The 22,080-nt window shown below is 40.4% G+C and overlaps 1 protein-coding gene and 1 long non-coding RNA gene across 5 annotated transcripts in view; one reads left to right on the forward strand and one right to left on the reverse strand.

Moving 5' to 3' along the window:
• Positions 1-22,080, reverse strand: part of LOC134660854 (uncharacterized) — an 848,341-nt gene that overhangs the window by 385,736 nt on the left and 440,525 nt on the right. The window lies entirely within an intron of this gene.
• Positions 1,915-20,833, forward strand: LOC134661022 (transcription factor GATA-6-like). 4 transcript variants are annotated; one of them, XM_063516918.1, is made up of 8 exons: positions 1,915-2,279; positions 7,269-8,448; positions 8,535-8,727; positions 8,867-9,045; positions 9,310-9,441; positions 11,873-11,984; positions 12,477-12,582; positions 20,703-20,833. In XM_063516918.1, exons 2-8 carry the CDS (start codon positions 7,276-7,278, stop codon positions 20,761-20,763), a joined length of 1,956 nt encoding a protein of 651 aa, XP_063372988.1. In that variant the 5' UTR covers positions 1,915-2,279; positions 7,269-7,275; the 3' UTR covers positions 20,764-20,833. The 4 variants fall into 4 exon arrangements, with proteins under 4 accessions (XP_063372988.1, XP_063372989.1, XP_063372992.1 ...); XM_063516919.1 differs by lacking the exon at positions 12,477-12,582 and having other exon boundaries at positions 20,703-20,832; XM_063516922.1 differs by lacking the exon at positions 12,477-12,582 and having other exon boundaries at positions 11,873-12,015; positions 20,703-20,806.

Raw genomic sequence — 22,080 nt, forward strand, 5'->3', positions numbered from 1 at the left:
TTTTTGATGGTGTAAAAAAATTGGATCGATAAGAATTCCTCAAAATCTGCTTGATTTAATTTTTTTATCACTGTTGCTAATTTCTAACATGTCCTGTTTTGCGAATTCGTTTTCACCACACCAGCTAAAGGCTGTTAAAGGCTCTCTTGATACCTACCTAATTCAAGAACGGCAAGAGTAATAAATGCAAATTTTGAGGTGTTTCCTCATTTTGCCTGATGGAATTGACTTTTAAGTAATGATTTTGAATGATAAATATTTAATAGCGTTAAATTGGAATTAATTTGTAATGTCTTACTTACAGTTAATATTTACCTACTATCGTTGGTGTAATGAAAAATATTAAAATGTTGTTTCACTCGGTGGCTAAGTTTGTTTAACCCTCATGCCTTGAAACCCTCGCAACGCTCAAGATTTCATTTTCGTACCACTCGCTACGCTCGTAGTTCAATTTTGTAATCTTTCGCTTGCTCGGGTATCAATATCAACACGAGCGGTTAAATAGCAACTTTGCCCCCTTGTATAGGTATAAAACAAATAACTAATTTACGATTGTAGGGATATGCCAACCCTTTCGCCCACTGTTTCTTTTTTTTTTTTCAGTGCAATCAGTCAATGCCGGGCAGCTTGTAGCGAGCTGTTAGGGTAACCCCACATACCCATACACTCCTTGGGAGTTCTGTACCCGAAAGGGCCCTCTGCGTCTGGGTTGGGCCTTAGCCAGCCGTCCAGAATGGAGAGCCTTCTCAAGTAATAGGGAATGCAATCTAGAACCAAGATTGGCGATTCGGAATCTCGCGCTTAAAATCTAAGTCGAGATTGGGTGATTCGAGATCTCGACCAGATTGAATGTTTACAAATATTACTCTTGATGGGTAAAGACACAAAAAACAAGCGCAGCAAAAAGATAGACCATATATAGACTACGTACAGACTTTTTCTGGTTCCAGTTAAAATAATTACAATTTAGGGTTAGATTTATGATTTATTTATTTATTTTGTTACTTAATCTCTGTTTTAATAAATGAACTACAAACTGTGGGTTTCTGAACCGAATTGCTACAAAATCTACGATTTATGGTTATTATAGCGGTCTCTCTTCGTTTGAGCGCCTAAATATTTTGGGTCACTTTCAAGTTTTAACCCTAATCTATTTACACACTATTGTTATGCAAAAGTTACGCTAAAGTCTTGTCGGAATACACTTGCGGCGTTTCAACTTCAGGTTTCTTTAATAATTTTTCAAATAATTGTATAAGGTAAACGTTCCAGTGCTCGACATGCTACTAGCCAAATTAAAAAAAAAAACCCTTTAAAAAAATCATTTTTATGCCAAATATGCCTTTGGAAAAGAGCTGATAGTCTTTAATCTGCTGGCTCGACTTTTCTCAAACATAGCCAAGAACCACCGCTTCACGCTTTCACGTGAAAATAAAACCGCATCGAAATCGGTCCATCCGTTGCAGAGCTACGATGTCACAGACAAAACGACAGGCAGACATTGGCGTCAAACATATCCCCTTTTTTGCGTTGGGGTTTAAAAATGGAATAGCAAATGACACTAGGTTCCTGGCCAGCACTCGGACGGCTCGGACCTCTACCTTACGTAGGTTGCAATTGTTGGGTATTATTATCGTTATCTATGAGAGGTATGGAGGAAAAAAACATTTTGCGCCGACCCCAAGTGATGGGAAAAGGGCAAACAAATGATGATGATGATCAGTATCTGCGCAAATGATTTTTGCATTAAAGTTAAATTATCATATCTTTAGATATTTGACGAATCGTTCAACTTTACCAGTAGGTATAGTTTATGATTTGGTATTATGCAACGATTTAGAATTAGTGATACAACGATTGGTTAAATCCAGCATCATTTCATTTACTTATTATAAATTCTACATTTTGAGTACACAAAATAACGAAAGGTTTAAGTAACCTTTCCGACTACGTGCTGAAAAACGTTACAACGACGTGAGGCGGGCGCGCTCAGCCAATCACGCGCACGCACACTCCGCCGCGGGGCGCGCGCCGGCGCCCGCACCCTGCGCGTCCCTCCCCTCCGACATCCTCACCTCGGAAAGCTTCGCACACCTGGAAAACTGACACAGCGCCTGAGACCAGAGCATCGCCCGCGCCGCGCCTACTCCTTGACTATCTCTCGGATAATAGATTTGACGATTTTGTGAAGTGATAGTGGTATCATAAAAATGCTATACTAGATTCAAAGTTGCACCAAAGATAAATTAACATAATTAAACATTGTTACTTAGATTCAGGTATGTACACGCTACTGAATTTTTTTTATAAGTAGAAAAAATACTATTAGGACTGATATGTGCTGTCGATAATTGCCGGTCTATTTAACGGTATAAAGTTATGGGGAGAGCAAAACATTTATCAATTTACAGAAAACCAATTATCAATAATGGACATATTATAAATATTTGCCATAATAAGCAGTTTCACACACGCGTTCATTTAATTGACTAGAAATAAAGTGGATAATACAAATAAAAATCATTAGGTACTTGATTGATTTTAAAGTCCTTTAAATTGAAAATGTGTGAACTAGCAATAAGTGTGTCAGTTAAATTATATAAGGCGGAGACACAACACAACACGGAGATTATACAACATTTCTTGGGCGAAAGGTCTATTACAAGTAAATAAGCATATACATAAATAACAGGGAAGTTGATCTGTTTTGCCGTAAGGTTTAATTAACCGTAGGCGTTGTGAATGCTCGAGTACCTAATATGTACCTAGTCCACCGTGCTTATGCTTCTGCCGTATAGCGAATTTATCCATGCTGTAGCGATATTGCCGTTTGCGAATTGTCATATGGTTGAAATTGTTTTGGAATAGAGAACATACGGATAAGTTTCACAATTATTCTTGCCGAATATAGGTATAAATACAAATACATCCACACAAAATAAGACAATAAGTGAGCAATTTTTATATATCTTACAAATTCCTATTTTATTCAAGTATGTTCATAAGTTATATTGAATTTTCAGGTTAACTCTAAACTGGTTCAATCTTTGGCTGAAGATCTTTCGATAGGCATTTTTTTGTTTAAAAAAAGTTATTATCGTGCGTATGTCTATTAGAACATAGTACGTATTTAGGTAGGTACGCCAATCTAATCTAACCCGATAGTTGTAGAATATAGACGCAAAATTGATTTATAGAATTTCCAAAAAAGTTAAGGTCCGGAAGAAGGCTAGGTGCGTATACGTCTGAGATTTCCTGAGGTCTCCCACAACTTTCCTAGTTTTTCAGAAACTCGCACATCGTACGGTACGGACAGGGATGGATGAGCTCTCATATTATTTTGTTTATATATTTTTATTTTGTACTTTTAAATAATCTTTGCGATGTAGGATAGTATAAGGAAATAATTCATAAAATCAGGGGACTGCAAAATGTAAAAAAGTGAAGTTCTATTTACGTGATTACCAGCTTCTTACCTTTCTAATATGATGTGATAGGTTGAGCCACGGTTGAGCATATCGACGGATACGGAATTCAGGACAACATTAACAAAAAAAAACTCAAGCTTACTTCGGTAGAGTTGCTTCTAATGTTACCTTTAGGTCCAGCAATGACTGAACTATTTAGAGCCATTTCCTCGACTTTCTTATGCGACATGACTGCTAACAAAACAACCTACCGTGTTTAATTTATTAAGTACCTACTGTAATTTTTTTTAAACACTATCGGGGATTTTATGCAATAATTTCAGTTATTTTAGTCCTTTTAGTTACCTGGACTATTGAATATGACCATAATCATTACCTCTATAAATTATACTGTTATTGAAATATTCAGGCTATATTCTATGATCCATATAACAAGTATTATAGGTATCTTTGAATAATTTTACGGTTTAGACTCACTTGTTTTAAAATTATTAAATGTTAGGATGTCTCACAACAGTTTAAATTCGAAGTAGGTATCTTATTTTAATGTTCGTGTAAGTGAAAAAGTTTTGTTTAACTACAATATCTGGGAGACCGAGCTTTGTTCGGAAAAACATAAAAACTTAAAAATGCGCGTTTTCCCAGAGATAAGACCTAACTAGATCGATATTTCGAAATATGTATATAAATACAAAAATTGCTCGTTTAAAGGCATAAGATAGTACAATTGATTTTAAAACTCAAAAAGTTCCCAAAAAAAAGCTATTGACTAGCGTACTAGCATACAATTGAAAGCCCATGAATTAGTATCCTCTTGAAAGCGCTCCACATATGCATTAAATATCGGTGTCACTAATAAAAGTTTTGAGGGACTAAATTTGCATCAAAATTAGTACAATTTTGTCTACATAACCCTTAAGTATAGGTCTCGAGATACAGATGCCCAAATGGTGCTTGATTTATTTCAATGTCAGTACCTAGTATACGATACCAGATTAAACAAAGTTTAGCCTGGTAATAGACGTATACGTATTTTCAATGTAGGTAATTGAGATAAAAGGTATCGCGATGGCCTTACCTTCCGTCGCAAGTTTCGCGCGACGCGCCATAACTTTTGGTGAATTCTAATTTCCTGGATTTACGCCCCCTCCTAGCATAGGTAGTATGGTTGGTTAAGTTAGTGGTGTGATGTGAAGCGACTTACGACACACCATGCATATAGTTAGTTTGATGAGGCACTAATAAACAGTTGTTATCAGAAGATGTAAGTCCTGGTGTGGTTATCGCGCGCCATCAGTGTGTCGAGCAAACATCGCGCTCGCCATGAACCGCGCCGGAGCGTAGGGTTCCACCGGGAGCGGAAATTCCACAACCACCCAAATATCACCTACTTGTGTCATATTAAAATATACCGCATCACAACTAACGGTAGACTTAAATTATACCATTCCAAAGAGCTGGCGCTTGATGTTCTAATTATCTTTAAAAAAATTGTTTAATAATTAAAACAATCTATTATTGGAGCTACTCCATTTATATATGAAAACTCCCACAAACCAGATACTTAAATACTCTTATTTAGATAAGTTTTTGATTGGACCCATTCAAATTTTAACATCCAGATTTCCCGGAGAAACGAGTTAACATCCGTAAATGTTTTTCCTCTTATATCCTTTAATTGCAATGCTCTTAGGTTACATTAGTAACTTATATACCTATAAGAAAATCAAATAACATATTGCCAGGTACATATAAGGATATTGTACAATAGTACGTACATTTTTTTGCGTGTAGGGACAGTAAATTATTCAAATGGGTTTATTTTACGTAAATAACTATGTTATCGGCGATTACAGGAAAAATCATAGAGTGCACATTACCAATTTTTATAACTTTTATCACAGGTCACGAGTTCACACATAAAGGTGCTCCCGTACTAATTTAGTACAGCTGCCCAACCACTTACTAAGTTGTGCCCATGTATACAGGGTGTCCCAGAACTCACAGTGACACCGGAGGTAGGTCAACTCAAGAGGAGCCTATTAACCAGCCTAACATGACCTACCTCCACCTCCGGTGTCACTGTGCGTGGTAGTTCTGGGACACTCTGTAGGACCTATACCTACTGTGTAAAACAAAAAGAATAAGAGCTGTCGTAGTACAAAATGCTGCATGATGCAACACAGCAGTGCGACTCGTGCTTTACATTACTCATATTCGCTCCATGTTGTGGTGTTTGTTGGTAGGTAGGTACGTGAAATTAGTTTAGGTCAAATCTTACAAGCAAGTATTGAACAAACTCCCGATTCTAATTGAGCTAAAATTTCGCACACAGTACATCCACGCATTTGCCAATAAAAGCTAGATTCGAAACGAAAATCTTCGTTAAAAACCTAAGAAACCTAATATTTTGTTCTTCGTTATGATTATGGTACACGACTTTTGCCGCAGAGATGGGCGGCGGGTGAATACCCGGGGTAGATATCGGGTATTTACCGAATCTACCCGGTATTTACCTTTTCTACCCAAATGAGTGGGTATAAATAAAAGAAACGGAGTAATAAACTGAATTGAGATAATGTAAATAACAGTTTTTTTGATACTCATGTAGTTGTAGTACTATAAAATGTATAATATTTGTATTAACTAAGGAATTCGTCAAATGTTTAATATCTTACTTAATACATACATTCTACAATACGTGTGTTTGTCACTCTACTCCTTCTAAACGGCTGGAACGATCGGGATGAAATTTTGTGTGTATATTTCAATGGGTTCCTGAAGGGTTAGGAAAAACTATTGGACCCGGTAGGTGGCAATGCTGTTGGTATATCACCTAATTTTATTTACTGAAACCGATTTGGATGAAATTTTGTGTATATATTTCAACCGGTACCTGGATTGTTTGAAAACATTATTGGCTATATACCGATAGCAGTGCCACCTACTAGGTCATATTGTGGTTTTCAAACAATCTAAATACACACAAAAATTCATCCAAACCGGTTTCAGTAAATCAAATTTGGCCATATACATATGTATATACCTAACGAAAAAATAACTGTATTAGACAATAAATAAAATAAAATGTAGAAATACCAAAACCAAAATATGAAAATAATTTAAAAATAGTAGGTAGGTATAAAATAAATAAAAAATTTAACGAAAAAAAATTGGAAAATATATATATATACATAAAATATACACAAATACACAAATTAACAAAGAAATGTAAATAATACGGTATAAAATAGCTTAATTAATTTAACATTCCTACACCACAAATCAGTGAACAAAATGCACTCGTCGAAAAATATACATTAATTAATAATTATGTACAAAAAAGTTATTTGCTTTATTTTAACTTATTTTCATGTTTATTACGATATATTAATAATATTGATATATCTTATTTATATAATGATTTCGTCAATTTTACGAACAAATTTTAAATACCCAACAATTTGGGTAGATACGGGTAAATATCGGGTAGATTGGGTAGTTGTGGGTATTTTCCCGGTATTTACCCGCCGGCGCCCATCTCTTTTGGCACCCAGACCCTAAAAGAAAATCTCATTATGTAAAATGTTCAATACTTGATAATACCTAACAAATATACATCCGTTTCAAAACCTAAACCGTAACTACTAGCTTAAGAGTCAGTGACATGGTGATGTCAACAAAGGCCCTCGCCTGCGCCGGCGCCGCGGGTCCCGTGCTGTTTGCGTTTCCGCGCCGGCGGAATATCCGGCCGAACGCTTTTAAACAAATTCAAACACGCACCTCCTTGTGTGACGTAGAAACGTAAGAAACTCAAAATAACCAAAATTATTCTTACAGTATTAGTATGGAGTCGGAAACGAATACAACGGCGGGCGACGGCGAAAATCAACAGGAATTGCAAGCTACTGCCGAGGCACTACAACTTGTAAAACATGAAGAGAGGATCGAACAAGATCAATCTACAAACAAGAGTACGAGCTCTCCGGCTGATACGGCTGCCGACCCACAGCAGTCCCCGCATCCGCAGTCGCAGTCAGTAATAACATCTCGTCGTGCCGTACGTACTATCACTGCCGCCGGGCACATCACCACCGATGACGTTGATGTCAATCCTGAAGATGGCGTGAAGGACGAACCCCCTGAACCACCGCCGGCAGAACATGAACAGCATTCCATGCACCAATATACACCAAAACTGGAAGAAAGTGAGGCACGGAATGTCGCACAGCAACATTACGATGAAGAAAGGCTACGTTTAGCCGAAGCAGAAACAGCTCGATATCTAGCTTTCAAACCGGAATCTTATAGATCACTACCATCCCCCGATAAACGCATGCAGGTACAATATTCCCGTGCTCCACAGCGACCCACATACGGCAGGGGACTATCTTTGCGTTACGGTGCTTCGCATCATGTTATAGTCGCGCAGGAAAACAATGCAGAAGATCACGATCCGGATGCTTTCCTAGGACCCAAAGACAAACCGGAACAATTACAATACGCCCAAAATGATGACATCGGCGCACCCGGTACGAGTGATGGCAGGCAATATGGAGCAGTTCTGAGTGATCAAGTGTCGGCGTCGACATCTCTCGAAATGATTCAGACGACTTCTTTGAACAGTCAACAGTCAATCGGTGTTGCGTACCAACAAGTTAAATATGAGACCAGAGGAGAACCTGAATTACGACCTACGACATATGCCAGTCTGCAGCCAGTAACTTCTGTACACGGAGGTTATGCATATGCGGGACAGAGCCCTCAGTATGGCGGAGCCGGAGGGTACGGAGCGTACGGTGGCGGAGGCAAGGAGCTGCTTACGCTCTACGGTGCGGCGGGCGCTGCGGGTTCCGGGACGAGAGGAGACGAGTCCCCGCCCGGCCAACTCCTCTACCGGAGCGATCCTACACTATCATCATCATCCCTGACCACGCGCGGAACGCATGTCGTGTACGGATCGGTTGTACCGCAATCGCAAACAGTTTACGAAGCCCCAGCTAGTCCAAACTCACAACAGGTAATTCAACTAAGTAATTAATTTACACCCCTAAAATACATTTATTTTTTGTTACAGATATAACAGTTAAACATATTATATTTCAGGTAACATTATATACACATGGTAATGCTGTACAATACAAAGTCGCCGGCGAGCACTACCTGGGTCAGGGAGGTGGCGTGGAGTACGTGCCCGTGTCAGGATACGACGGTGGCCTGCTGGTGGAGGGCTACGCGGCGCCGGCGCAGCCGTGGCCTGCACATAATATGCTACCAATTGACGATGGTTTTGATGCCAGTGAGTCAACAACTATCTCTTAAAATGAATATGCTTTACGAACACACCCTACCATTGTATATCGTCACTTTCTCAGTAAATATACTCCATTAATAGATTAGATTATTCAATTTACTATATATATGTACCTAATTTGTAGGCATGGCTGGGATGGGAGAAGTAAAAGAATGCGTGAACTGCGCAGCGGCAACCACCCCCCTGTGGCGACGCGACGGCACGGGGCACTACCTGTGCAACGCCTGCGGCCTCTACACGCGCATCAATGGTGTTAATAGGCCACCTCTTAAAGGACAGAAAGCAAAACCTCAACAGGCACTGGTATATATTTGAAATGTTTTAAATTCGCCGTCTCTAAAGATTAATTATTTAAAACATAAGGCGATCCTTAAATAAGATCAACCCTTGATGATAAATTCTATTACGTTAAACATTCCTAACTTTCACAATTTATTCTATCTTTCTCAATCAAGTAAATCTATAGGTACCGTTAGTTACTTTAACTAGTTTTCGTCGGTTTTTGCAGTGAAAAAAGAGCCTCTACGAGTTGATGTGGTGAAAAATGTTCTTTTTTTAAATCTTCAGCCAACGAACGGCAACCGACGCGTAGGAGTGACGTGTGCTAACTGCCGCACGTCCAACACCACGCTGTGGCGGCGCAACAACAACGGCGAGCCCGTCTGCAACGCTTGCGGACTCTACTACAAGCTGCACAACGTGAGTTAGAACACATTACATACAAATACTATTTGCTATAAATGTAGGTTGGACCAAACTAGGACAAACCTGAGCAAAGCCAGATAATGAAAGTTCCATCTCCAATCACAATATAAAATGAATATGACCAATAGCTGCAATACTTAATTTGTCATGCCGCGTAAATATATAAGTTATCGATGGAATTAAAAACAGATTAGCACACACATGCAGGATCAGCGCTAGATAGGATTGCGCGCGTGGAGCGGTGTATTGATTACGGGGCGATACGCACGCAGCAGGTATCTAATCGTAGCCCAGTGCAGTCGCAGTTATCAGGGAACTCCTCGGCAAATATTGGTTTGTGTAAAAAAAATCAAAACACAGGGTGTCATCTAATCTCGCGAGATAAAACGGCCGGGGCTACCGACTGATAGAGAATTATCATCGCACGACCACGAATATTCATAATGAGATAAATAATCTTTTATCAATTATCTCTTCGCATGTAGATACGCTTGTTTAAAGGATGATAGGACCGCGTGGCGGCAGATTACGAGGAGTTCCCCCCGTCTGGGAATGACAGTTGTACTCACGAAGGCGCATATCTAAGACTTGCGGCAAAAAAGCCTGTGCGGCATTACAAACTGGTCATTTGTAAGTACCTAAATGTAAATTGATTAAGCAAAGTGTTATATTGTTATCACGAATTGCTCCGGGGTGGAAAAACCTTTGCCTTTGTAAGCTCGGGCTCATCGTTCAGTGAGTTCAGCTACATTTTTGCACTGTGACAGCTGCAATAGCAGTTAGCAGCATTTTGCCTGTGTTCGGCCACCAAACATTCGACCAGAACGTGAAAAATGGTAATGAGTGTAATGACGTTACAATTTGATTAATTTATACCTAATAATTTTTCGTACGTAAAATTCTAAGAACTTATTGCTAGAGCCGTAATTTGAACCCCACCTTTGAAAATCGCACACCTTACTGCTAAGATAAGGTATGTCAATGGCGCACTGAGACTTTTCATTAGATTACCTACTGAATTCTGTTGAATTTTATAACAAATTTTACATCACAAGTTGAGCTTTATAACATACTTAATCTAGGAAAATAAGCAATAAATGGGAAACTAAACAAATAAAAGAGCTAAGACTAAGAAGAAATAAAAGTTTCCAAATATTTTTTTTAGCTTCAAAAAGCGAAAAAAATAATGCAATATGGTAACGTTCGATCCCTTAACGTTTTATAAAAAATATCTGGGTGACCGAGCATCGCTTGGAAAACATATAAAAACTCGAAAATTAGCGTTTTCCCAGAGATAAGACCTAGCTAGATCGATTTTTCGCCCCCGAAAATCCCCGTATAGCAAATTTCATCGAAATCGTTAGAGCCGTTTCCGAGATCCCCGAAATATATATATACATATATATATATAAATAAATAAATAAATAAACAAGAATTGCTCGTTTAAAGGTATTAGATAGATAGATTATACTCGTATGATCGTATGAATATTTAGATAGACAGATTAAATCGCAATATTTAGACGTCAAATTCGCTATCTTCTTTTTGTTCCATACTTCAAGACGGCTTCTTAATGATTTTGACGTCTCGATCACTAACCATTTTTTTAGGGGCGTTTACTGAATACGATTTCAGATTATGATGTTTTCATTTCTGATTATTGTATTGCTTTAATACAATGGGTCTTAAATAGACAGTTGATCCTTAATACCAAACCTGATCGACTCATATCATACCATTACTAAAACCCTGACATCTAATCTACCTATTTAAAGCAATGCTTCCGTTATATTTAAATTTAAGTGTAAATGAACAGAGCCATGCGTGGTCAGTTGTTCGTCATTTAAAGATGTACCTATAGGCTACATGGCTAATTTTCATTTATGGTATCAATCGATCGGGTTTGTTTTTAGGATCAAATGTCTATATGGGGCCCATTGCATTAAAGCAACATAAAAGTCAGAAATTACAGTCAAAGTCCGACAGTCGCACTTAACTCGCGAAACGCCCCTCACAAAACGATAAGTGAACGTGACGTCAAGGTCACTGAGATCCCATCTTGTAGTATGGGCAAAACAAGAAACTTGCGTTTTTGTCAGCGAAATATTGCGTTTATACGAGTTTCAATTCAACGAGTTTCAATTCAACAGTGGTTACTCAAATGAGTACGTCTATGTACCTATATAGTTGCTATACAATATCTTTTTGGATATAATGTAAGGAATCGAATGGTTCCCTTACTTTTATCGTTTTTGGAAGTAAAAAAAAGCTTTCAGGTCCTGTATTTTTGTAACATTTCCGTATTTTATTTTAATATCCACATTATTGTAATAAATTGCTCATTAGCTATCTATTTTACTAGATTTTGTTATAAAATTCAACATGTGTCATCATCCCTATTACGAGATGTTGAAATACTTTTCAGGTGAACCGGCCGCTAAGTATGAAGAAGGACGGCATCCAAACGCGCAAGCGCAAGCCGAAGAGTATGGGCGGCGCGCACGGCGTGCCGCGGCCCGGCTCCGGCGCGCTCCCTGGTACGTGGCGCTAGTACCGCGCCTGTCAGAGGTGTGAATACTGTGTTCAAAAATAGCGTTACATGCTTAGAAATTTCATTGCATAGTACCCAAAATCATTTACAATATTTTAGCAGATGAATAAGCATATAGATGGAATACGAGCGAAATATTTACCACTTACCACACATTATGGTTGAGGTGATAATGATAACGTTAAGTGAGTGAATATTGGACTAACTTTGATTTGATGAAGTGACGAAACCATGAATTAATTGACAAACAGCTTGCCAATATCCATGAAGGAATAAATAATGTTTTACTTTTACATAGCTTTCCACTGTTTGAGTATTTAAAAGCTCGTATTTCATTTAATTCTAGTATAAATTGGCCATCAAACATGTTTTAACATCACAGTATTATGTAGGCACACATTTATATGTTATTTTGTCCGCGATCAGTTTTCGTGCACGGCTAGTTGTAAGGCTAACTGTGGTGTGTGGTGGTCCGCAGTGGAGGCACACTCGCACAAGGTGCTGCCTCCGCTGTACGCGGCGGTGGAGGGCGCAGGCGGCGCGGGGCTGCTGCTGCTCCCGCCGGCGCGCCATCACCCCGACATGTAAGTACATACCCCACCTCATCAACTCACGTCTTGGCATAGCCATACAAGTAACCCAACGCATACCTAGATAGACCAGCAATTGCTTGAATAATACCGATAAATTCAGTCTCGGGGACTATTTTGACCACCATAGTACAATAGCTACGTTCGCTTTCAGCGCGGTTAACCAATAGCCCACGTCTCGACCGGTCTCAAACTAGTTTGCCTTCAAAATTATATTTTGGTGTAGTGGAACTGCTGTTGATAACTAGAACGGAATCCCTAAACGCTATTTCACTTTGGGCATTCGTTTTATTTGTGTAGATTTTTAAGTAACTTAGACCATGCTCATCATAAAGATGGCGTTCGAATGGCAACTTCAGCTGCATTACTATTGCGACATTACTCCTGCGGCCTTGATGCGGGCGCTGTATCTGTCAATTTGCTTAATAAAATGAGTAACGCCAGCGCATGACCTCCTGCCGCGATTATGACGTTCATTCCGTCACTCATTTTATCTCGTTTCAAAACTTCCAGTAAACAGGCTATATACCCATAAGTAGGTATACCTATCGTACGTTATTAGACGTTTATGTTTGCTACCGAGATGTAGGTATTCCATATTAAAGTGTCTTTATAAAAACCTCTTTTATTTGCATAACTCTTGTTTCTATTTGTATCTGTCTTACGTTATCTCAAGGTTGTGGCTAGCTTATGCTCTGTTTCAGTGTGTGATTATTTGTGTCTTTTGGTGGTAAAATTAAAAAAAAAAAAGCTTTTCATTTATTTAGATACAGCTTACGTGGAACTTGAACAACGCAAGCGCTGGTGGCCTAGCGGTAAGAGCTTGCGGCTTCCGGAGGTCGCGGGTTCAAACCCCGGCTCATACCAATGAGTTTTTCGGAACTTATGTACGAAATATCATTTGATAAGTAATACCAGTCGCTTTTCAGTGAATGCAAACATCGTGAGGAAACCGTACTAATCCCAAAAGGGCCTAGTTTCCCTCTGGGTTGGAAGGTCAGATGGCAATCGCTTTCGTAAAACTAGTGCCTAGGCCAGTCCTCGGGATTAGTTGCCAAGCAGACCCCCAGGCTCCTTGGAGCTGTAGCAAAAAGCCGGAATAATAACGCGAGGAAGATGACATGGAACTTAAAACAAATAAATGGAGAAGATAGAATTCTTATAAGGGTCATAAACATTTTATAGTGTGCTTAACCCGTTCGCGTATTTCCTGTAGACATCTAGACACCGCAAAGTTAAGAGAACCTAAAGCTAATTGGGGGTGGGGGGGGGTCACCCGCCCGTAAGGGCGGAAGATATCTTTTCAGTAGGTACAGTGACGTATTTAAAAAATATGTTTGACCTATAAAAGGTTATTTACTTATTTTTACTTAATACGATGTTGTGAAATGGAATCTAAAAAGACGGTTAGTGATAATGATGATGGCGGTTCGCTCGTGATTTGATGATGTAATGTGCATCATTCATAGTCAATTATTATTCATTATCTCTAAGAAACATTTTCTCATTTCGAACAACAGTATAAACCTACTAACTTTACAACGTTTAAAAGCTTACTAACAATCCCCTTTGTAAACTCTAAATAGGCAGGTATACTGGTCCAGTCAGCTGCAAAGACTTCTGACTGCCCAGCAGAAATGTGTGTACGCAGAAGAGCTTACTTTACATATAAATATTATAATCGGATACTGTGCGCGACGCAATTAGATTTAAGTTTTTAAATACCAGTTTTACGTTTGTCAAAGCTAGGGGACGCACGGGGAAGGCGGGGTGCGCGGGAGCGGCCCTGATAGTTTACCTCACTAGAGCAAAAATTAAACCAGTCGATATAAGCTGTTGCACTCTCCGCACGTCCCTTAACGCTAGTATTTTGTGGATGTACCGCCCTCTTAAAAATATAAGTAGTTTCCATAATTTTGGCTATTTTTTCACCGTGAAAAGAACCTACAAACCTTACAAAGTGGTCTTCGAGCCGGATCTTGATGTTCTTCACGCCGCCGTCTAAAATAATGGTCAAAACTCGTGGAACTGTAAGAAGAGAACAGGAGAGAAAAGAAGCTTATGAAGCCGTTCAAAGTGAGCCGAGTACGAGTGCAGCTAAAAATGATGAAGCTCAAGTACAACCGGACAAATTATTGGAAGTACGAAGTGTGAAATCCGAGATGTTTAAAGTTGAAGTGATGCCCGGCTGCTCCCATAAACCTGTGTCTGAGAAATCTTTTACAACTTCTATGGAGGCTCGCAGAAAGCTAGAATTGGAGTCAGTCGAGAAGAAATCACAAACAGTGCAACCTGACAAAACAATAGTGGTAAAAGCCCGAAGTACAAAGTCCGAAATGCCCGGCTCCCATAAGTCTTTGTCCCGGAAATCGTCTTCATCTACTATCGAGGCTCGTAAAAAGAAGTTAGAACTGGAAGCGGCCGAGAAGAAAGCACGAATAGAAATGCAGCTTATCGATAAACGCTTAGAAGCGGAACTTGCCGAATTAGAAGAAGAATACAGTCCCCCGTCGGAAACCGATAATCGAAGTGAAGTTGCTAAGTGGGTAGAACGCAGTAATTTAGAGTTGGAATCGCAGCACGCCGCTAATCAAGGTCAATCTTCAGGCTTGCTGCACCCGCCGGCCGTCATGGATTCCGGCACCGAAGGTCCAATTCAACAGTTAGCCTGTGTACTTAAGGATATGATGTCCACTTCTGTTTGCAACCAAAACAACAATTCTAATTTGCTAAGCCGCATCAGCACACCTAAAGAGTTACCAATATTTTCTGGAGACCCTATGGAGTGGCTTCAATTTAAATCTGCATTCGACGAGTCTACCCGAGTCTGCAAATTTAGCGATAGCGAGAACCTATGGCGCCTAAGGAAATGCCTTCGTGGATCCGCCAAGGACGCAGTGAATGCCCTACTTATCAGTACCACATCTCCAGAAATACTGATGTCAACCTTAGAGTTACAATTCGGGAACCCTGACGTCATATTATCCCGAATCGTCTACGAGATCAAACGATTAGGCACAATGGCCCCTGATTACCACAAAGAAATCATCGTGTTTTCGAATAAAATAAGAAATTACGTCGCTGCCGTACGTGCCCTAAAACGTGAAGAATACCTACAAGGAATGAGTCTTGTCACTATTGTGTTGTCAAAGCTGCCTACCATATTGTTATCAAAATGGGCCGACTATAGTTATCAACGCATCACCGAAGGAACTACTTCTAGATTCGACTTATTAGCTAATTTTCTTCACGAAGAAGCGCTCAAAGTGTCTACATGCAGTGCTACATTACTAAACACACGTCCGGACAATTTTAAACGTAATAAATATCACGATAAGAATGACTTTAACGCGCATCAGACTGTATTAGTGCAAAGTGGACATAATGAACTTAATAATATGTGCCGTTACTGTAAAATAGCTACACATGACTTGCCGCAGTGTAAAAAGTTTAAAAAAATCTTTACGCAAAGATCGCTGGCAATACGTTAAACGCCGCGGTTTATGTTACAAGTGTTTGTTATCGCATCACGACCGAAATACTTGTCCCGCAGCCGCCTGCGATGTAAACAACCGTGGATTAGCGCATCATCGGTTATTGCATTTTGTACCTAATGAGAAACAAAATGAGGTCAATAATAGTACAGTGCAAGTAACCGAGATTGAAGCGGAGCCTAAAACGGAAATAGTGTCGCACGTGAACTCCTCTTCTACTCCAAAGGGCTTAATAAAAGCAGTGCCTATAACTATCCATGGACCCTGCGGTGTGATCAGAACCAGCTGTTTGCTTGACGACTGCAGCTCAGTCAGTATGATAAGCGCAAACCTTGCCAAACGGGTGGGGGCGCGCGGCCGTCGCGAGTGCATGCGTGTGCGTGGCGCGTGGAAGGACTCGGAGCTAGTGTGCGAATCTTATCTCGTGGATATAACTATATCTAACAAAAATGGACAAAAGTTTACGCTTACCGCGCAAAGTGTTAATGACCTTGACCTACCGAACTATAATAACATGAACTTAGTGAACTGTGATGAATTTACTCATTTACAAGGACTCAAAAATAATTTCTGTGATGAAAACTTAAAACCAGAAATACTGATAGGCCAAGACAACTACCACCTGCAGTTACCATTGGAAATCGTTGTTGGTAGTCCTGACGAGCCCTGCGCCACTCGCACACCTCTTGGTTGGTGCATACACGGAAGAGCTCCCGCTCGTACGTCGTCAGCTGTGCAGCACTCAACTCTGTTTATCTCCAATAATAACGTCACCGAAGACGCGACTGAGAACAAACGACTGCTGCAAGACCTACATGAAGAAGTACGTCGTTCTTTCACGTATGACTCACTGGGCGTAACTAGTAAACCCCGTGAGAACTATAACGACGTATGCGCCGTAGAAAAACTGGACAAAACTTCTAAACTTGTTGATGGGCGGTGGCACGTTGGACTCCCCTGGAAGAATGAACAGTGTGAGTTACCTGACTCTTTCCCTCACGCGATGTCGCGCCTTAAGGGAGTGGAACGCAAGATGGAAAAATGTGATGGCTATAGAGAGAGATACAACGAGCGCGTCCAACACCTGTTTGACAATGACTACGCACAAGAGTTAAAGGATACCACAGTAACTAGCAAGACATGGTACCTACCACATTTTGGAGTGGATAATAAAAATAAAAAGCGCCTCCGGCTTGTTTTTGACTGCGCCGCTGAAACGAAAGGATTGTCGCTAAACCATTACCTACTTAAGGGTCCCGACCTACTGAGGTCACTGTTTGGAATAATGTTGCGGTTCCGAGAGCAAAGGATTGGTGTAACTGCCGACATAAAAGATATGTTCTTACGCGTCAAAATCAGAGAAGAGGACCAAAATGCACTACGGTTTTTATACCGAAGCGACCCCAAGGGACCAGTGAAAACCTATGTCATGACTTCGCTAATATTCGGTGCTAACTGTAGCCCGTTCGTAGCCCAATATATAAAAAACAAGAACGCTCAGCGTTTCGAGCCGACGATGTTACCTGCCTGCGAAGCTATATACAACCAACACTACGTGGACGATTATATAGACAGCCTACCAGATGAGAAAACCGCTATTGAGTTGATAAGAGATATAAAATCCATTCATCAGCAAGGTGGCTTCGAATTACGTAACTGGACGTCTAATAGTAAACAAGTTCTCGAGTCCATGCCAAAATCAACTCTCGGCGAAGCGGCTGTAAAGTTTAAAACCGGAGAACAATATGAAAGCGAACGAACTCTCGGCTTAATTTGGTTTCCACATGAAGATGTACTGGGTTTTGACGTTTCATTTAAGAAGATTCCTGAAAATATTATCAACGGAACACAAAGACCGACAAAACGGGACATTTTACGAGTTGTGATGTCCATATTTGACGTCTATGGATTTTTATCGCCGTTTACTGTTAATGGAAAAATGATTCTACAATTATGTTGGCAAGAAAACATAGATTGGGATACGGAAATACCTAACAAAATATATGAAAAATGGTGCAATTGGATAAGTTGTTTACAGTCATTACGTAACATACGGCTACCGAGATTTTACCATAACGCAGCGCATATGGGAGCTACGGGAGTGAAGGAGACAGACTCGATCGCGGCGGCGGCCGGCACAGCTAGTGAGCGAGACAAGGATGGCGCGCCCGCGCCGGTGCAACCGCTACTGAACTTAGCACCATCGCCCGGTGCATGCTATACGAATTTACAATTGCACTTGTTTTGCGATGCGTCTGGCAAAGCTATGTGTGCCGTCGCGTACTGGCGCTGGGAAAGCAACGCTCATGTGTACATGGCATTTGTGGCAAGTAAATGCCGAATTTCGCCAAATAAAACAACGTCAATCCCGCGACTTGAACTGAATTCTGCTGTCCTAGCTGCTAGACTGGCTGAAACTATAATAAAGGAGCATAAAATAAAACCTAATCGCAAAATATTCTGGAGTGACTCGTCTACGACTTTACACTGGATCAGAAACAATTGTCGCACCTATAAGCCGTACATAGCTAATCGCTTAGGCGAAATAGACGAACTTACCTGCAGTGACGAGTGGAGGTACGTCCCTACGCACCTTAATGTAGCGGACGTAGGCACAAGAGAGGCGTATGATGTATCTATTCTGCAAAATCAATGGCTACACGGACCGGTTTACTTATACGACAATGAGCGCACTTGGCCGACGGATTGTTTACAACCTGCAATAAATGACAATGAATTAGAGTGTGTTAACATTGTACAAATGGTAAATAATGAGTATAAGGACTTACCTGTACCTGAGCCTACGCGATTTTCATCTTGGTTGCGCCTGCTTCGAAGTACTCACGCTGTTTTGAAGTTTATAAAAATATGTCGAAAACTTACCGATAATAATAATTACGGAGCAATGGAGGAAGCCGAGCGCCTGCTGATTAGACAATCACAGGCCCAATCGTTTAGCGACGAAATTAAAATCCTGAAACAAGGAAAATACATAGAAAAAAGTAGTAAGCTACTTACCTTATCTCCTTACCTTGATGAGCACGGAGTCCTGCGCGTCGGGGGCCGAATTGATGCTGCTGCCGATGTGTCACCTGAAACAAAAAGACCAATAATCCTAGATGGAAAAGATTACATAACTAGATTGATTGTAAAGTCTTACCATGTTAGCGCCGCTCATCAGAATCAAGAGACTGTGGTGAATAACCTTAAACAAAAATATTGGGTTATTAAACTTCGCCCGACGGTTAAAAATATTGCATCTAAATGTATGGTCTGCAGAATAAAGAAAAGCCGACCTGAGATCCCCAGAATGGGTAACTTACCTGAAGCACGGATGGCTCATCACCAGCGACCGTTCACCTTCTGCGGAATAGACCTGTTCGGTCCACAAGAAGTGGCCATTGGGAGAAGACGAGAGAAGAGATACGGGGTGATTTTCACATGCCTGACCGTTAGGGCTATTCATTTGGAAACCGTTGCTTCCTTGACGACTGATGCCTTAATTATGGCCCTCCGCCGTATGGCCGCGAGGAGGGGATGGCCTCAACAAATATTTTCTGACAACGGTACGAATCTTCGTGGCGCCGACGTCGAGCTGAAAAGGGCACTTCAGGAACTGAAAAATAATGACGAGATTCGCAACGTTGCCATAAATAATGGGACCAAATGGACGTTCATTCCCGCCGCTAGCCCACACTGGGGTGGGGCATGGGAGCGCCTTATAAAAAGCGTAAAGAGCTCGCTGAAAATCGTCCTGAAAGAACGTGCACCCAGGGAAGAGACATATAACACGTTACTCGCTGAGGTGGAAAATATGGTTAATAGTCGACCTCTTACACACGTCTCTGTAGAAGCCGGAAGTGAAGTGACCTTGACACCAAACCATTTTCTTTTGGGCTCATCGTCAAACTTACCTCAAATGGGCGTTTTCGATAACTCTGAGTTTTTCCTTAGAAAACAATGGCGAATTGCACAGAGGCTTGCCGATCTATATTGGAAACGTTGGGTCAGAGAAGTGTTACCCGATTTGTTGCCGCGACCAAAATGGAATAAGGAGCAGAGGCCCTTGCAAGTGGGAGACCTAGTCCTTATTGTCGACCCTGATGGGCCTCGTAACATCTGGCCACGAGGCATTATCGAACAGACTTTACCTGGACGAGACGGACGAACCAGAATGGTTCGAATAAGGACGAAGACGGGTGTCTTAACCCGTTCCGCCGCACGCGTCGCTCGAATACCTATAGGAGAAGAGTGCTGCTAGGGCAGCACTGGGGTGGGGCATGTGCGCGACGCAATTAGATTTAAGTTTTTAAATACCAGTTTTACGTTTGTCAAAGCTAGGGGACGCACGGGGAAGGCGGGGTGCGCGGGAGCGGCCCTGATAGTTTACCTCACTAGAGCAAAAATTAAACCAGTCGATATAAGCTGTTGCACTCTCCGCACGTCCCTTAACGCTAGTATTTTGTGGATGTACCGCCCTCTTAAAAATATAAGTAGTTTCCATAATTTTGGCTATTTTTTCACCGTGAAAAGAACCTACAAACCTTACAGATACCTTCACTAAATATTTTAATTATAGAAGATACGCCGAGGATTTACTATCCGTGTTTTCTTTTTCAGGATACCACCGCTAGACCGGACAGCAGTGACAGTGTCGCCGGCGTATTACCGCCCGCCCTAAATTGCCCGAGGCGAACCTCTAAACATTTCTTCACCGCACCAGCTCGTAAAGGCTCTCTTTATACTTCAAAAATTTATCCACAAGAGTGCCAAAGTAATTAGATGCAAATGTGGAGTTGTTTCCTCGTTTTGGCTGGTAGAATTTAGGTAATTTTAAGTGATGATGATTGAATAGCGTTCATTTGGATTTGATCATCATCAATACATATTATAAAATAAAGTCCACTGCCGCGTCTGTCTGTCTGTATGTTCGCGATAAACTCAAAAAGTACTGTACGGATTTTCATGCGGTTTTCACCTACTAATAGAGTGATTCTTGAAGATGGTTTTGGTGTATAATTTGTAAAGGTTTTGTGTAAATTCGTTGAACTACCCGTGCGAAGCCGGGGCGGGTCGCTAGTTTGTAATCATTTACAGTTAGTATTTTCCTCGCGTTGGTGTGGTGAACAATAGTGTTTTACTCGATGGGAAGTTTGTTTAACTCTCGTGCCTTGAAACCCTCGCAACGCTCAATATTCCGCTTATCCAAACTCGCTACGCTCGTAGTTAAATTTTGGTATCTTTCACTTGCTAGGGTATCAATATTAGCACTAGGGGGGGGGGGGGTTAATCAATAACCTATAGGTACAATAAGTAACTATTATCTTTTAGCCGACCAGAAGACTTATAAAAGGCCATGTACCATCATATATGTAGTGTTTTTTACTAGCTAATAAAGTACATTTGTCTTGGTAGGTTGTGTTGTGGTTTGTGCGCGACTGGAGGATAATGAAGGTTCTTAATAAGTCACTTTTAAAATCTGATCACAAAAGTGCCACAATCAATAATAACTATAAAATATAACTTATTAAAAATATATTTGCTACTAGATGTAATCTAATAATTTTATTTAAAAATAGTCTTGTAACAAGTTTCGTGTAAGTATACATATTTGCCACATACCTTTGTACTTAGTTAAGTTTTTTACCAAAAAGCGCTACGATTTAAGATTACCTTACCTTACCTTAATAGTAGTTTATGTGACTGTTACATAATGAAAGGCATTAAAACAAGAGTGTGGGTTTATGAAACTAGTGAAAAGCGAGTTTCATAAAAACATCACACGAGTGTTAAAATGCCTAATTAATCTAATTATTTACACACATATTATATAAGCTCTCTATGTGTGTACAGGGAAACCGCATATTAGGGCCGCCCTTTGCTTTGCAGCATCTGATTGCACTGTTTTGCATTGACATGTCATGGAATAAAACATCATCTCGACCGATACTAGAATGAGATCCAAAATAAAGTTCTTTGTTTTTAGAGATGTTCGAAA

Source organism: Cydia amplana, chromosome Z (genome assembly GCF_948474715.1).
Source record: "Cydia amplana chromosome Z, ilCydAmpl1.1, whole genome shotgun sequence".
NCBI classification, from domain to species: Eukaryota; Metazoa; Arthropoda; class Insecta; order Lepidoptera; family Tortricidae; genus Cydia; species Cydia amplana.